General features: G+C 38.8%; 1 protein-coding gene across 2 annotated transcripts in view; it reads right to left on the bottom strand.

Moving 5' to 3' along the window:
• Window positions 1-18,316, bottom strand: part of LOC147168286 (mitogen-activated protein kinase kinase kinase kinase 4) — a 53,605-nt gene that overhangs the window by 4,291 nt on the left and 30,998 nt on the right. Inside the window, exons 11-30 of one of the 2 annotated variants that reach the window (XM_086084734.1) lie at window positions 16,924-16,996; window positions 16,312-16,435; window positions 15,440-15,535; window positions 15,222-15,356; window positions 14,081-14,140; window positions 11,566-11,892; window positions 10,853-10,987; window positions 9,303-9,437; window positions 7,947-8,017; window positions 7,438-7,514; window positions 6,413-6,501; window positions 6,108-6,202; window positions 5,313-5,400; window positions 5,049-5,207; window positions 4,398-4,497; window positions 4,147-4,302; window positions 3,586-3,729; window positions 3,248-3,382; window positions 3,021-3,121; window positions 1,794-1,943 (exon numbers count right to left, since the gene is read on the bottom strand). In XM_086084734.1, coding sequence (XP_085940860.1) covers window positions 1,794-1,943; window positions 3,021-3,121; window positions 3,248-3,382; window positions 3,586-3,729; window positions 4,147-4,302; window positions 4,398-4,497; window positions 5,049-5,207; window positions 5,313-5,400; window positions 6,108-6,202; window positions 6,413-6,501; window positions 7,438-7,514; window positions 7,947-8,017; window positions 9,303-9,437; window positions 10,853-10,987; window positions 11,566-11,892; window positions 14,081-14,140; window positions 15,222-15,356; window positions 15,440-15,535; window positions 16,312-16,435; window positions 16,924-16,996 — 2,450 coding nt within the window. The remainder of the gene's footprint in view (window positions 1-1,793; window positions 1,944-3,020; window positions 3,122-3,247; window positions 3,383-3,585; window positions 3,730-4,146; window positions 4,303-4,397; window positions 4,498-5,048; window positions 5,208-5,312; window positions 5,401-6,107; window positions 6,203-6,412; window positions 6,502-7,437; window positions 7,515-7,946; window positions 8,018-9,302; window positions 9,438-10,852; window positions 10,988-11,565; window positions 11,893-14,080; window positions 14,141-15,221; window positions 15,357-15,439; window positions 15,536-16,311; window positions 16,436-16,923; window positions 16,997-18,316) is intronic. The other variant, XM_086084735.1, reaches the window with a different exon arrangement.

The following is an 18,316-nucleotide window of genomic DNA, read 5'->3' as shown; positions in this document are numbered from 1 at the left end:
ACAATCCTCAGCATCAGCACCGGCATCCACAGACGCAACGCAATCTTAATCCTCTGCCTTGGAACACACATTGTTGCATCGCTCACGCAAACTTCCACTGATGACTCACAGATGTGTGTGTGTGTTAATGTTTGCTAATTTGCGTGGGTGACTGATGCATTGTGTGTGTGTGTTTTAGTGCTTGTGTGGGCATGAAGTGTTCTCAAGAGTTTGCAAAGACAGTGGCATGTCTAAGTGTGTGTCTTTCTGTGTGTGTGTGTGTGTCTGTATATGAGTGAGTGAGAGAGAAAGAGAGAGAGAATGAAGAGGGAGAAAGGTGGGAATGAACTTGGAAAGCTGAAAAGTTAAGGCGCAAGTGTGGTAGACAGCTGGATGAAAACTGGCTTAATATACTAGAGGCACACACACACACGCACACACAAACATGCGTCCGCGCACACACACAGATGCGCGCACACAGGCAAAGGAGGACAGGAAGAGTGTATTTTTAGAGCGTATTTCTCTCTCCGAATGTCCGACTGTACCGCTCTCACACTGCTAACTCCTTCATTACTGAAAGTAGCACATGTTTGCGGTTGAGGGTTGAACATGTGTGTCTTGGAGGGAGGGGGGGGGGGTGGAGAGATAGAGAGAGAGAGGCACACACACAAAAGTATGCCAGCATAGCCACATTTAGAAGCTTGAGATATTTATCCTATACTATAGGATGGCATAGAATTGCTAAAGAAAAAAACATAACATGCAACTTTTAGCTGAGCAAGTATTTGGTGCACATGAAATATAATGATGCAAAAATGTTTTGCGAGACAGAATGTGAGCTATCATATGTCTGCTCACACACAGCAGTGCAGAAATACATTGAAAGTAATTCATCCAAGTGAAACAGCAAATAGAGAACTCATTTGCATATGGAAATGTAAAACCCTTATATTTTGACTAAGCTTGACCGCAAACTAGACTTTATGCCTGCTGGGACTGCGTCTAACTAATGGTGCAGGTAGTCTAACGATTTTTGGTGAATTTGATCAGGGCGCATGCAGGCAAGATGTGTGGTGGTTGTAATTTTCATATTATATGTGTTGTATTTCATTCATAAATATGTCAGGAGTGCACATCGTACCCTCTGAACAAAGTAGAAATCAATTAATAAAACGTATTATCATCATCATCATCATTTATTATATTTTTGAAATCACTCTGCTGGCTTCAGTACCACTAAAGTGTGTTTGTGTGTGTGTGGGGATATCTGTAAGGCCAACTTTACATCTGCCCATGAAGGTCTGCTTGCAGTTCCTTATAAGCATACTTTTGTGCTTCAAACTCCTACATGGACTGCAAGCAAATTAGTTTATTTTTCCACCATGTCAAATATTGCGCCTCTCATGATCACGCTGATTTAAAAGGGAGCGAGAGGAGCCGCTTGGTGGCAAATCAAGTCGAGACAAAATGCCCATTTATTAACTGCACCAAGCTGTGTGCATCTGCAAAAATACCAATGCCACTGCGAAGATTAAGACTGTAACGTCGTCATCATCATTATTAGTATTATTAAATTTTTTGTTTTTAAGACGAAAAACGTTTGTATTATCGTGTTAAAAATGAAAACAAATGACTATATAAACTAGAAGATGAACATTTTCAACTGTTTGTTTTTGTACAAATGGAATTTCCCCACTCTGGGGCTAATTTTAATATGTGACAAGCAGCAAGACTGGTGATGTTATAGTAGGGGAAAAAAACATTTAAACAAGCAATGGAACACAATTCTTAGGAAGGAAGCAGAGGTCACTCACATGTGTGGGCAGGTAGAGGTCATATGGCGTACCAGAATCTACATCAATTGCATGGAAGCCCGACGAGGAACCATATATGACCTTTAACCTTTGACCTTCCTCCACTGTCAGATCAACAAACAGTGGCTTTTGTGGTAAAGACCTGAAAGACTGAAGAGACGAGAACATGTAATGATTATGACCCACACAAACGGGCACAAGTCCTAAAAAGTGCAGTTTATTTTTGGCCTTTTCCGAGTAAGGAAGGAAAAGTAGCTCAAGCCACGGTGGATGTCAAGAAATGGGGCATGGCTCTAATGAAGCTCTCCTGAGGGTAGGGGTCTCATAGCCTGAATGGATTATATCTCTCAGTGAGGGAGAGTTTGGTTGCGGACTCGATCAGTGTTGAGTCCACCTACATTCATCTTTTTATACATGTGAAGAAGTATTGTTTGCAGAGGAAATAGGGATGACTTTTTATTATCCTAGAAAACACATCCATCCATTAGGGCAGTGTTTCTCAACCACTGTGCCACGGCACACTAGTGTGCCGTGAGATACTGTCTGGTGTGCCGTGCGGAATTGTCTAATTGGTAACAACAAATTAATTATTATCCGCAAATAGTGTGTCGCTGTCGAGGAAAGCCTGATTTATACTTCTGCGTTTGCTCTTGCAACATCACGTGACGTACGCCGGCCATTTAGGAGAAATACTCGTGGCCAGGTTCTGTGCACACGTCTCCAGTTCTTGTACGCCGTAGATGCGGTCGTAACATCGCTCGTGATTGGTCTGTTTGATCTCTCTCTCTCTCTCTCTCTCTCTCTCACTCTCACACTCACTCAAAAAAGGTTGAGAAACACTGCATTAGGGTAGCAGTACTAAAGCCTATCATAGCTGACCTTGGGTGAGAGGAAGGAAAAGCATGGGTTCCTCGCATTGGCACATACAGCTAAACAGCTATTCACACTCACATTGCCATCTATTGGTAATTAAGCATGCATGTAATGTGAGAGGAAGTCGGAGTGCCCAGGGAAAAGCCACGTAAGCGCAGGGAGACCATGCAAACCCCACACAGGAGGTCCTGAGCACAGGTTCAAAACCTTTAACACTGCATGTACAAAAGCCAAAGCAAAAGAACCAAGTTCTAAAGAACCCGTAACAAAAATACAAAGTACTTCCCTGTTGGTTTGCATTGTTTCCCTGCAGGACTATGAGATAAATATAAAATACATCAAAACATTACTAACCTTAAAAGCCATGAACTTATGGTAGGGTTTGGGCGCCCAGGCGTAAACCTCCACTGAATTCTTCAAAGCGATTACAAGGAACTTGATCTTCTCGTAACGCACTGTACAAAGAGACACAAATGCCTGTAAAATGAATGCACAAACAAACTAAAACATGAACCTGCAGCTTCCCTTCTAATTGGCTTGCAGTGTCAAGAAAAGTCACAGATGTTAATTAATCTACTTACCCACTTTATAGTGGACACAACCTTCCAGATCGCCAACAGATGTCCAACCCTGCCTCTTCTCCACTTCCGGGTCGTTCCGGAGGATTTTATTTCTCAGCCAGGAAAGGTAGTAAAGGCGGAGCTTGTTCTTTTTCCCTTGAAACAAAGACAAAATAAATCCTCCTTTTACGCAAATTAATTAATACACAGTTGCCTAAACAGAAAACAGTCTCAAAAGTTACAGCATTAGTTACCCTGTACCAACCCAATAACGATTAACCTGAGAAATTATGGCTACGGCGGTTATGGTAAATCCCTAAATTTTAAATGTACAACTGGCAAAGCTTCAATGTGTGTACCTGATATAGTAATGAGCACATTGAGTCCTTCCAGCACATCCATCTGCTGAAACCGTCTTCTGCTAATGAGTGAGTAAACCTTTCCTTGACCACTTCGGTCTAGCAGCCAAAGACCATTTTCTGTTCCCACCAACAGATTCACTCCTGCAGAGCAAACGCACAATCGATATTATTCCACAGAATCCACACAAGACAATGCTCAAAATGTCCATCATGTACTTTATATGAGTCAATATCACCATAAGGTTACTTTGAGACTCGTACAATTCACAAACCCCAAAAATCTATTGAAATGTATATGCATTGTATGAAGTAGATGTTATACGGCTACTAATGCACATTGGTCAAATTCCCACATTTAAAAAAGTAATTTAATTGCAAGCAGACAATGTACAAGCAAACAGCAACATACAGCAAGTGAGCTGGCTGACAGAGTGGATAATGACAGGGAAGCCATTTTTGGCTAATGTTGACTTCCATAGCACATAGTGAACCTTTAAAGTGATATTGACCCACATATCATGGTTTAATGATTATTTGGAGCAAAAGAAAGCTACCAACCCCATAGTCCAGCACAGAGCACCTCAGTGGTGAATTTCTTCTTGTATTTGCGGATCTCAGGACTGTCACTCTGTGGTCGAATATTGGTTGGGTTCACATTCACCACAGAGCCCTTCCTGTGATTCTCCCTCTTGATTGGCTCACCCTTACTGCAGACTGAAAACATTTCACCTTATAACACTCGGCCCCCTGCTATTATAAGTGAAACTAATTTATACAAAGTTTGTATATTTGTTTGGAAGTGTACTCACTTGGGCTCTGTGGTGGCGAAGATATAGGGATCAATCTTGGATCGATGAAGGCGGAGAAAGAGGAAGATGAGGCGTTTTTACTAGTTGGACTGCTGAAAGCCTGAGGAAAACAAAATAAAGAGGAAAAGTGTAGTCATTCAAAGTTGTGTTGCATGAGCCCGTGGGTTTTATAAACATTACTATAAAGTTGTAGTACACACAATAATTTACCATAATCTTGATCATTGTGAGTACAATACAAAACTATTGTAGTACTAGTCCACTTCTCTGCTAAGTGTCTCACTACCACCCTCTAGCGGGCAATTGTAACAAATACAATGCTTAAAAAAAACACGTTTGAAGACGGATGAGGATTGGAGAAGGTCTCTTGATCGTCCATGAAAATGCAAAAAAAAGACCCCATACGTAAAGGAACATTTCATTTTGATTATATAGCACTTGCACAACACAATGGAGTGTACAATGCATTTATGGTAAAATGTCACAACATAATTTACAGTGAAATGATTGGCCCTTATTGAGGTTTTAAAGTCAATGTTTACATAAAAGTAGGATCTGGGTTCTGAGTATGGGTTTCTGTGTTTGTTTTCGTGACATTACAGATGTCATAAAAAAAAAAAGTTATTACTAGTCACACTAGGTATTACTCACATGTAGCTCCTGGTGTGTGGGGGATCGAGGTGCCGTGGGTGATTGTGTATAATTTTGTTCTCGTGTTCGCTGCTGCTGGATTAGTGCATTGCGAGAAGAACTTGATGACGATATTTTCTGCAGAAGGTCTGGCAGCATGTAAGTATTATCTGATGTCATCTGAGAAATGTGTGGGGCAAATATGAACATTATATAAAGTAAAATATAATATGACATTTCACAGCAAACTTGTGCTAATATCATAAGATGTGTGTGTGTAAACACCTGGTTAAGATTACGATGAGGCTGCAGCACAATACCATCTGGTATTTGTTTCAAGTATTTCTCTCCTTTTCCATTGGGGAGGCCACAACTAGGAATACAGGAAGGTGTGTGAAGCAATTAGAACAACACACTTAAGAAATGGATTATTGAGTGACAAATATGTTGATGAAACACACTCACTGAGGCAGAGAACTAATGAAAAACAAAATAAATCAGAACACTAAAACTAAACAGATCCAGAACAGGAACTCCAACTTATTACAGCTCTGTTGCAAACATGTGCCAAATGAAAAGACTTCACATTGGTCACATTGCACAAATAACTAACACTGTCAACAAGTTTGTCATGGCTTAACTTGAGTTGGTAATATCAACCAGCAAAGTCACATGAGTGTTTACATTAGCCTCGGCCTGCCAAAACTTTAGCAAAAAAGTCCCGATGGAATATACAGTGTGTAGTTTGAGCAAGTTTGGACTATTTTTACTTTTCAATGTTCAATGTGCCAGTTTAAGAGTGACTCAGCATACACAAAATATAGTCATAAGGAGGGGTCGATATGGACTCAACATTATATAATTTTCATTCATTCTTTGAATTCTAGAGTCGTACACTAGGTGTGCTGGAGCCAATCCCAGTGTGGAACTCTGTTTTGTCAGAAATACATTTTCTATTTGCTACAACTATGATCATAGCTTATCAATAATTTGCCCCATTCATAAATCTTGGTTTATCAATTTATTTTACAGTCTTACAAAAAATCTCTGAATTGCAGATAGAGCTATATAACAGCTCACCTGTTTCTCTCTTCTTCATCACTACTCCCAAACTCGTCACTGGAGGAGGAATATTCTGTGGCCTTGTTGAATGGGCTCAGAGCAGTCTTGACACCCTGCAAACAGAAGAGATAAGATACAGTATGTCAGCAGATAACAAAACAAAGTCAGAGAAGCAGAGAGTGACATTGCTATTTTGGATGAATCTGAGAGGGCATGTGTTTGTGACAATAACAATGTTAATATGGACTTTTGTTACATTGTATTTTCTCTCTTATTTTGAGATGCCTTGATAGTCTACAGTTATAACAATAATAATGTTTTACTTGTAAATGTCTTCCCGCGATGTCGTTCTGTTGCCGTCTGTGCTGCTGAAGACGCTGCTGCACACGTGGACTCTCCAACTTGAATTTATCTACAATTCAAAAACTCAAATTAGTTACAGTTCTGATAGTAAGACAATACAACTCTGTAGTTCTACAAGGAACATTTTGAGTGCAAAATTCAATCTTGGATGTGCAAATATGGTCTTGGATGGGGTTTTAAAATGTTTTTTTTTTTTTAGCTAATGAAAGGTGTCCTAGTAATCCATTCACTTACCAACTGTCAATGGTTTATTACTACTACCACACGCAGTCTAACAGCATGTTTCCGAAACTCATTTAGATTTTCATAATCAGTACATAAAATACACAAAGCAGTAAATGCCTGAGTCAATCTTTAAAAACTGCATGCAGTTTCAAACAGGGGCCTGAAGCTAAACTGAGATGATCAAAGTTTATTTCCATCTGTCAGTTTAACAAGACAGAAGGCAAACGGTTTTTGTTCATTATAATGCAGATCTACAATAGCAGGAATGATTAAGTCGGTACCTCAAAAGTAAGACTCACTGTTTTTCTAGAATATAGAGCAATAATTTGTTGTATTGGATATCATTAGGATTACACACGCAAAATAATCTTTGACCACACTTATTTTATAACAGGTATTTTCACTGTATATTAAGGCTAATAACTGTTGGTTAAAGCCAGATATCAAGAAATACACAAATTGCATGCCTCATCATCAGTCAATTTAGTGTTTTACATAAATAAATAATGAAATTACCCAATTAATATACTGCACTGCATTTACGTATGTGCTGCAATTTTTCTTGTAACATTTGTCATCGGAAATTTGATTGTTTCTTCTTCTTTCAGGTGTGAGACACATAGTAATGAACAAAGAATAGAGAAAGATAAGGTACAGAATAATTCATTTTAACAATCACAATATGTATGTATTTATTATTATTATTTTTTTTTTTTTACATTTTCCTAAATTACAAATGAAACCTCAGAGAGAAACTAACCTGGATGGTTACTGCTGTTAGATACCCGGTGAGACACAGACCTTGAACCTTTATCTGTCATAAGCACAGGACTGCCACTAGATGGTGAGAGAGGCACACAGACAAACAGAGTGTAAATGGAAATTAATTTCAATCACATATACACTTCTTGTAGTCATTTGCTCTGCTGATTTCCTCCATATTGGTATAATCAAAACTGACATTCCAGAACTGAACCAAAGCTGATTGCCCTCTAAATACAAGAAGAAGATTTATGACATTAGCAAACACAATGCCTGATCATCATTTTCGCAGCAATATTTCAACAGACTCCTTCTATTGTGTTCAGTTTACAATTATGCAATTCCAATTAGTTTACAGCATATGTACTTCATAATAAGAAGTAAAAATACAACAACAAAAAACACATTTGCCATTTTTGGTTTAAAAGGTGTATGCCCTTACTAAGGGTTCATTCCAAGTAATCCATTCAAATCTGAGCCAGAACTATAGAAACATCCTGCAACTACCTTGAAGCAGCCCTTTTGTGTCCTTTCACCAGTTCTCTGCAGTAAAACTTAGAGGTAGTACGTTCTGGCACCTGGAGGGAGAGCGAGAGAGAAAGAGAAGGGGAGAGAGAAAGGGGGGAGAAAGAGAGAAATTTACCATTGTATTTATACACTGTATACAGGACCAAAACAATCCATCAAACACTTCAATAAACTGGAAAAAGAACACATGATTAGTGGGGAAAAAAAAAATCAAACTACAAATCTAGATTGCACACATGTAGAATACCACGTTTCCCCCCCTCAATACTCTATAAGTAAAGTTTTTAGCACAAGGATCTTGTCTGTAATTGCATGCCATTTCCCTATCAAAAGTTACAAACAATGGAAACAATCCTATTTTCGTGCCCAGAGCAAGTCTAACGCAAAGCGCAGTCTAACTGTGCGCATGGGTGGAGTTTTCTTCCTTTTGGTATTTTGCTTTAAAGTGCAAGTTTTCAAAAGAGAAATGGTCCAACATTCATCCTGAATATTGCATGCCTGATCTACAACTTAAGGAAACGTTTGGTTGAGGTCATTGCTGCCCAAAGAGTGTCAGCTAGTTATTAATAAGTAAGACTTTGTTTATTCTTGGAATTTAGATGGAGATCAGACTTCATTTTATGACCAATTCATACAGAAATTGAAGGCATTTCATAGAGTCCAAATACTTCTCCTCCCACTGTAGCATACACCCGACCGGTGCTGTCAGGTTATGCGACACTGTTGGTGCCTTCTCAAAGCCACATTGCAATCACAAGAGAGATTGAGTCATTAACTGCTCTGTTGAGTCCATATGGTCTCCTGTTAGTTCAATAACATAACAAAGCAAATAAGACAGCTCCATCGACTCTACTGTCACTGTTGTAGTTATTAGCTGTCCTATTACATCCATATGCTTTTCTGTAAGTAAATACATCTAATGGTATATTTTATTATGACCGAGCAGGACAGCAGGTACATTAGACACAGAACAGCGGAGAAAGTACTTGTAAGTGGCATGTATGTAACATGCATTTTGATGCTGTTTGATGATTATTTAAAAAACAAAAAATATATAAAAAGTCCCTTTCTGAACAATGCGCACATATTTTCTGCAAATACAAACACTCACTCATTCCGACCTCATGTTGATGGACACAGGATGGTTAGAACACACAAAAACACAATACAATGTGAGCAGGTTTACATCTTCCTTTTGCTGGCAGCTTGCCACGTGATCACGCTCACATGAAAACACAACAAACTATGCCCTATGTATGGCTTTTATTATGGTCAGCAATTGTTTGGTGTGCTTTCTGCCTGGGCAGTTAAAAAGAAAAAGAAAATATTTACTACCTTAGGTGGCATCTCAGAGTCCCAGAATACATCATCAGTGGGCAACATGGGCGTGAAAGGGGTCAAAGCCGAGATAGCCATGTCTGACATAGAGCTGCTGTGAGGGGCAACTCGACTAGAGCGCAAATTGGCATTCTGGAGGGGGAAAAAAAAAGTAGATTATATTAATCTAAAAGTACTGTACTGTGGAACCTCTAAATTGAATGCACCATGGCCTGGACAATTCAGAATTTGACCTAAACTTTCTGTGAGAAAAAAACAGTCATAAAAATAATCAGTTTCCTTTCAATCTCCATCCTGTATGACATCACTTGTCACCTCATTTTAGACACCCCTTTACCATGTATTTTTTTAATGTTTTTTTTTTTTTAGTTTCGTATTCATTTTTACTTTATTTATATATATATATTTTTTTCAATTTATATCATTGTTTTGTATTTCATTTTTGGTTTTTAATTTTCACTTTTAATAATGCATTTATTTTTTATGTTGGCAGTTTCAGTTCTCCAAACAAGACGTGCCTGTTTGGGAATTTGGCTGACACTAGTGCAGCAGCGTCTTCAGTTTGTGTCATGCGCCCGGCGCGTCTGACAGTTTGGTGGCTGAAGGTCTAAACTAAGACCTCCACAAACCATGTCAAATGTTTGGCATAATGTAGACCACTTGTCTAACGCTGTTTTGGTGAATTTAATTGAGGTGCAGGCAAACAGAGATGCAAGCTCCACGGACCTACGTGGCGGACGTCATCATTCATTCATAAATATGACAAATAATTCAAACTCTCTGAATTATTGTAGAATTAAATAAAAAAAATCATTTTCATTTTGTTTCCCCCTTTATTTGTTATTTATTGTGTGTTTTTTTGTTGTTTCTGTACATTGGAGCTGCTCTTCAATGTTGCACAAGTGCACAAACAAACATTCAAAACAAAGCAAAACGGATGATCCAAGGCCCCTAAGGCTCAGCATAGGGCAACCTAGCGACGAAACGCTATCTCAGGGAGCCAAGTTCAGGGTGTATCCCGCCTATCGCTTGATGAGAGCTGGGATAGGCTCCAGCACGCACATGAGCCTGGTGAGTATGAATGCCGAGTGGTTCAGAAAATGGTTCAACCAGGTAAAGATGGAGGCACAAGTATTAAGTATCATCAACCTTGAACTTTTAGTTAGGATTCCTGGTTTTCATCCAGATGGCCTGGGTTCGACTCCTGATATGAAAACTCGAATTTCTTCGTGGTCAGATGTCTTATCTGCTATTATTTTGCGGGTACCTATTGGGCCTGTGCAATTTAATCCACCGTTGACTACATCTTGTTTTTGTGTCTAAGGAATGCAATTTTCGATTACTTTGTACATCTAGCACATGTGAAAATAAAGCTGACTTAAGCATTCAACAGACCTGCATAGTTATGAAAGTTTTTGTGTTAGCAACATTTTGTCCCTGGAAATGTTTTCCAATTTGAACAGATCAGAATTCAACCAGTATAGATTGTCCTGCAAGGTTCCAATGCACTGCAGTTAATTTTGATTTAAAAAAACCTGTAAAAATACCTGGTTAATGTGAGCTCTCTGCATGGCTGGGGTACAAGGACTAGAACTGCTACCAGAGCCTAGCCTTGAGTGCATCTCGTTGGGTAGGCCAGCAGCCAAAAGCATTCTGGCTATATTTGAGTCCTGGTAATCCATCTAAAACATGAAACAGATTGCACTTGCCTCAGTGTGGTTAACATCTGTGGGATGAGAAAAGTCTGGCAAGACCTAATAGCAGGAGAACAACTGGACCTAAAACTTAATGGAGGATTAACAATAACAAACACGTGTATAATGGTGTTGCTTCATGAAACAATTGATGGTTCTATCCTGGGCATACAGTATATTGTACCCTAAACACAGCATTTAACCATCATTTTATGTGTAACTATACAGTAAATGTGCAATTTTATGACAAAATCCGCTCAGACAAGTCCTACTTTAATACCGGTAATTGAGCAGCAGAAAAGGATGTTAGTTCCAAGGCTCTCACTATGGGCTTCCTTTCTGTTGTATGGCCAGCAGTCAACTCGACCATATTCACTTATTTTCTTCACAAGGGTGAGGGGTAAGGTTGGGGGTAGGGAGAGTATGTGGAAACAGGAGCATCAAAAGAGAAGTTCAGTGATTTGTGAAGAGACAAGGCCACGCCAAGGACAGACAGCCTGTAACACAACGTGGGGACCGGCAGTGATAAAAGGGTGTTTGATAGCAGATAGAAGGCAGGGCTTTACCACTGAGCGCTGGCAGTGTGCGGGGCAGCTGGACGAGGAAGCAGCGGAGGGAGCGGCAGGAGCGCCTGCGTTCCCGCTGTTAGCCATTAGCTTTTGGACAGATGCCTCTGGCTTTTCTCTTTGCCTCTCCTGGTCCCTCTCTCTCTCCCTGTGTCTGTTGTCATGCTGCAGGGACAGGAGCTGCGTTTGGTCTTTAGGAAGGGTGCGGTGTGATCTCCTGCCTGACTGCTGATGCTGGCTCAGAGGCTGGGGTTTGGCTGGTGAATGGAGATGAGGCTGCGAGTGCTTGGCCTTAAGCTGAAGCAGCTGGTTTGGAGCCACAGCCCTCTATGCAGCAAACATGGAAAGCACATATAGAAACAGACACAGACAGACAGGAAGCATTTGTGTACACTAAAAAAATTGTGTACACTATAAAAAGGGTAAAATTTTGGAAAAACATTGCAAAGCAGTCTGAAATAGGATTTTAAGTTACACAAATATTGTGAAAGCACTCCAAATGCATGACAGCAGTGTTTATCTGGATATTACACTGGATAGGTTGCGGGCACACAAGTCAAGTCAAATGATGTCAGCCATAACACAGGAGAGAGCTGGGCACCTCCGTTAATCGGCAATTCTCGTCTTTGATTAAGCCCACCTTGTGGTGAATACACAATGACACAAAGCCTCAGATAAATAAATGCAGGGACTGAGCACCGACTGAAGCATGTTTACGTCCGTCGATCAAGGTGAGTACATACGGTTCCTCTCATTCCGTGTATTTTTGGTAGGCGGGAATTGACCATTAACTGAAGTGCCCAGCTCTGATATTTAAGTACTTTTCTATTTCCATTCATGTCATTCTACTGTCTCTACCACTATTGTAAACATAAAGCATAACAAAAAATCCCTTGTTTCAAGTACAACTTTCATATAAAACAATACAATATATAAAGCATCTGGAATTGCTGATGAAACACATACATGTTTGTTTGTTTGTTTCTTTATACATTCTTTACATACAGAAGCTAATGCCAGTGATCAAATACAACACAATCTAAGTTATTTTGTTATTTTTGTGAAGTAAACATTTTGGGTTAATTGATGCAGTGGTTAGTAATGTAAAGGCAATATGAAACATGAAAAAAAAAAAAAAAATATATATATATATATATATATATATATATATATATATATATATATATAAAATTCTATGTTCTCTAAGAAATTGATGAAAACATTAATTTTCAATGACAGTGTATACTCATTCATTCGTTCAAACTGACTACGCATGCGCGGAGCAACATCGCTACGCGGCCAGGGCTGGGAAATACACAGCAGAGGTGTGCCTTCAGGAACGATAATTTTTGCATCATTTTTGCCTGCAGGCCAGACAAAGTAATGAGTCATTTTTAATTGAGGTATGAAAATCACCAAATGTTGTCACTTTTAAACCTATAGGTAGTGTATGCTTTCTAAAATGAAAGAAATAATTAAAATGAATAGAAAAAGCCAAACGGTTTCAATGTTCATTTCAGCCTGGGGCAGGCAGTGCCTCCCTTGCCTGCCCTGACCGCACGTCACTGCCTGTCACTAATAACTGCATAGTCTATGTGACTCAATTAGGGTTGGTTAGGAATATAAGCAAATTTTTTTACTTGTAGCATGCCAGAAATGTTCATAAATTGATTCAATTGGATGTTAAATATCAAGTCAAGCACATACAAGTACAGTATAATGCATGGTTGTGCATTATGTGTAGCTGTACCCTCCACTCCTAAAAGACTAGTGATAGCACTTGGAAGCATGCTGCTGACAACCTATTGTAAATAATAGCAACAATTTAGAAGGAATACTGAGCTACAGAAAAAGAGAAATAGCTGAAAAGAAGAAGGATGCATGCTGTGAATGCCAGAGGGAGGGCAACGGTGAGAAAACAAGCAAAGGAAGAGAAGACATGCAGCGAACAGTCGAGACAAAATGAGATGGCTTTAAAACAAAAAGAAAGGCCCTGCTGTGATAAACATTGGCTTAAAAGCTTGTCAGAATCTAACATCCCAGCTACCGCATTGTGTATGTCATGGCCTTCTCTCTCAATCTTAAAGTAGTCACTCTCACATACAGAATTAGAAAAAATTATTTCCTCCTCACTTCACTTCTCAATGGCAAACATGGGCTGCACTACCAGGGGTGTACAAAATCAATTCCATGGATGAAATAAATTCTATCTTTCCACATTTCCTATAACTGACTGCACACAGTGGCACTCTGCATTAACGTCTTTTTCCTCTTTGGATCTCACTGCTCTAAATCCTGTCATCTTACGTTGGGGTAGACGCACAAATGCATGTAGCAACTGTGTCTCATGTCCGCTCCATGCGTTTCTTCAAAGCATAAACTGATAGGCTTTTAACATCCACATGGAAGTTGAGCCACATTTTTCTATGCTCAAAACTACCGGTACAAGTACAACGAACAAACAACTCAACTTGCCTTTCCTGAGAAAAAAAGCACAATGCTGAAAATTAGTTACCTGCTCGGAGTCCAGAGGCCTTATAGACACATCAGCAGTCCACTGTCTTTCTATATTGTCCTGTTTAAGACAAGAAGATGCACACACACTTTATATCAACAAAATATATATACAGTAGTAGACTGTGATTTAGCCACCGGAATTTAAGTAGAATCAAAATCATCCTCAATCTACATACTCATAGACACATGCATGCATGCAGTAATATGCACACAACACACAAAATAATTAGGACATTCTAAGGTCTAAAGATGACTTCTTAGAGGTGGGATCTAAAATATTCAGAGATTGCAATATGGTGGGAAGCTCTTAGCTAACGCCCTTTACTAAATATTTTACAATGACCTCTTTTTAAATTTCTGAGGACAACTCCTTCAATGGCCAAACAATTTGCACATGTATCTATCCAACTGTTTTTGTTTTTTTCTTGCCTTGTATCTTTGAAAATTATGCTGATGACAAACAGTGGTTTATGTCACTCAAAAGGTGACTGCTCAATATGCTTGCAACCCTGATTGATGACTATTTTTGTCTAAAAATTATATTGACGGCACAGCAAACATTTGATATGACTTTAATTAACGTGCTCCGGAGAAGTGTAATAGGCACACTATTTCCTGTTTTTGGGGTTACTTCTATTTTGAGTTGTATTGATAGAAAAGTGCGGTCCGGTCGAGGTTTGTACACACACTTGCTGGATTGGGAGCGTTACGCCGAACTAGTGAGCTACAATTCTGGGCCGCCGACACAGCTCAGCATCTTAATTGAGCGTGTTGTATTTCTTTTTCACCCATTTTACAACATAGACAATTTCAGTTCAAAAATCACACAAGAATTTAAAATACATGTAACTAGATTCCAGAAAGTCAGTCTGCAATTAGTGATGTTTGTATTTGTTTGAAGATGAAACCAGTCAGTGATATGGATCTATGGACTACACAAATGGCTTGATAATGTTGTTAGCAAGACACAGGAAAAAAAAAAAGTATATGAATCATTGACCGTTAACAAGTGCTTAGTAGTGCTTTTTCAAAAGACATGTTAATAGACTAAAATGCTTGCATCAGCTTGCACATATAAGCACAATATTTTGTTGTTCTCAAACAACTTGAAGAAAAACAATTATAATGTAATTCTGTACCTTATTCCTGTCGTTTCTCTGATATCTGTCATTCTTTAGGATTCTGTTGTCACGGTTATCAGATTCTTCCCCAAGCATAAGCTCTTGTAGTTCTGCCCACTGAAAGGCAGAGTCTGACAGATGTCGCCTCTGTTGCTGGTAAGATTCCAATTAAATCCAATTTTATTTGATTTTGTTTTGAAAAGTTAGAAATGTCAAATTGAACAAACAGCACTTACGTCTTCTAACATTTGTCGTTTCTCATGTTGTTGTTGGATCCTCCTCTGTCGATCAGCCAGTAACTGCTGCTTGTATTGTTCCTGATCAACGATTTGCTACAATAACAAGGCACACATTTGGATTAAAATTACTTTAATGAATTATTTTAACATGAATCCCCCTTTGCATCTCTCAGCCAGATGCTATACAGTGGACACTACTGACAAAAAAACAAATAGGGTTTTTCAGTGAGGAATACCAGATGAACGTTCATTTTGTCACCGTTTCATTGTGATACTGATTGCAGTGGGGTTCATTTGTGCAGTGTGGAGTTTGTCCAATGACTGGCCAACAGAAATTTGTAATTTTTGTGTTACAAGAGAATTTAAGAATGGAATAGGTCATTTAAGAAAACTCTGGTTTAAGATTTGCTGATGCTGCTATCACCCCCACACCAACTCACCCTGAACTGACCCTATATGTAATTATACCACGAGAAACACTTGCGTTTGCCGATGTTTGTATTTACTAATATTTATTATTTATTATTGTGTGTAAATGTCAAAAGGTAAATTGATTTGTGTGAAGTGCAAGTGCATGTGTTTGCCCATGCGTGTTGTCATTCTAGTTTGTGCTTGTGTGTTATTCATGCTAATATGCTAGCAAATGCAGTGCTTGCCTTAGGAGTTTAATGTTCTGTGACTATGCTTGTAACACAAAAATATCTTATTTCAAATCAACTTTCCCCACTGAAATACATAGAATGTATGTAGCACCATTGAAAGGTGACAACAAAAATCCAAATTACAGCAAAGATTTACTACAAAACAATTCTCCTTACACAGTTTTATATGTCATTGTGTGATAATGGTTTATCATGAAATCAAGTTACCTGCTGTCTCTGCTGATCTCCACCAACTCTGTGACCCCTCTGTCGGCTCTCTTCTCGATCCTCTGTCTGTAAACGCAGAAACTCCCGCCTTAATGTCCATTCGCCAGGAACATTCACGATTGAGCTAAAAAAGCGATAAAGAGAGTGTGAGAGATATAACTTTTACATATTTATCATACTAGATCAATATGAATAAAAACAGTTGTTAATTCATGAATTATAAATACAATCATATTATATTTAGGTTGATTATAGAATGGCATCCAAAATGATCAACACACATTTTAAGCATTTCCAAAGAAGAAAATATCATTTAAGGAAGTCTTCCACAGTTCTTCAGTGTCATTAACTTCTCTGCTGGTCTGAAAAGTAGCACATGTATAGTCCAACCTAAATTCAAATTTTTGTTATATGAAATTTTAATTTATTTATTTTCAACAAAGTAAGCATTCTAAGTTACCTCCAAAAGGACCAGATACCAAATGCACGATGCACCACTGATACCTAATAATAGTCATACTATTGGGTGATTGCCTTATGTTCTGATATTATATATTAAATCGACTTGTTTCCTTCTGTGACAAAAAATTTATTTCTTGTAGTGGCATTTACCTGGGTTCTCCTTCCTCTTCGGTGACCTCGTCTTCTTCCTCTTCACTTCCACTGTACTCATATTCTGGGCCCTCTGAGAAGCACCACAGGCAGAGACACAGAATGACGTGTTAACGTGAATTTACAGTAGAGTGGGTTGGAAGGGAGGGAGGTTTATTTAATAGGACCATATCAATGTGTAATTTAAAAAAAAATACAGCGGTCACATTATGCTGTATAAGAAATAGACTGACAACTTCTCTCATGAACTGCACAAATGTACAACTTTTATGGAGTTAAATGTAAACTGCGAACATCTTTGCAACCTTCAGTGTTCATTTTCTACGCAAACTACTTCAAACATTTTTTAATTTAACTCATTCCTAATTTAAAATTTTCGAACTAAGTTCGTAAGTCTACCACCAATTCTTATTTTGTGTGAGCAGACGATGGTGAGCAACGGCGATGTGAAACCTGGCAAGCGACGCACTAAGATTGAGCGAGCCAGATATAGCCGGAGCAGCTAACAAGAGTGACTAGCGGGAGAAAAGTTGGTTAAAAAAACAAAAAAACAAAAACAAAAAAAATCTAGTAAAGGCTTGAGAAAAAAGCAGAAATTGACAACCGGTGGAAGCCTGAATCATGGGACTCAGAGACTACCACCTGCAGGCCTCAACTGTGGAAGTTAAGCAGCGGTCGACTCTTTTGGTTCGACACTAGATGCAGGAAGATTGCCATCTTCAAAATATGTCAGCCTCTTGTAAGGTGAGGCTCCAGCCGTGTAATATAAGTAGTTGATTACTAGACCAACGATTATATAAAAAAAAATCTATGTCTATCTATTGGTTGTTGTTTTTTAATTGAATTAATTATTAGCTCACCACTAGATGGCACTAAAGATTACACACCGTCACTTTAAGGCTCGTTTACAGTGTGTTTAACCGGCTTAACGAGAGAAAACCTGGCACCCTTGAACAAAAATGAGCTTGTTTACAGCAGTTCACGAAGCACAAATAGTGACACGACACCCCCCGCCTAGAGGCCCGGAATTTTTTCTCATCGGATCTACACGATTCACATAGATAACCTATTTTGGTTTCAACACGAAAGGTACAGGATTTTCATGCCTGGCCAGAAATATACACTATATATAGTACTATAAAAAATATGGTTTGGTCACCAGAAGAGCCATGCCTGCATTTCACTTGTAAATACGAGTCCCAGTGATATGTTCATGCAACTCTTTCTCTATGGCTCCAGGAAGTATATTGTCGAATAGGCAGGAAAATAAGCCACGGTCGAGTAGAGCGACATTTGGTTCACATATGGTCTAAAAGCATCTTGGTAAAATGTGAACATTTAACTGGCACAGCATATGTTACCATGGAGGATACATGTGTCTGCGCAAACTAAA

Source organism: Leptonotus elevatus, chromosome 9 (genome assembly GCF_054856555.1).
Source record: "Leptonotus elevatus isolate MCC_2025b chromosome 9, RoL_Lele_1.0, whole genome shotgun sequence".
Lineage (NCBI taxonomy): Eukaryota > Metazoa > Chordata > Actinopteri > Syngnathiformes > Syngnathidae > Leptonotus > Leptonotus elevatus.
This window is presented reverse-complemented; position numbering and strand designations above follow the sequence as displayed.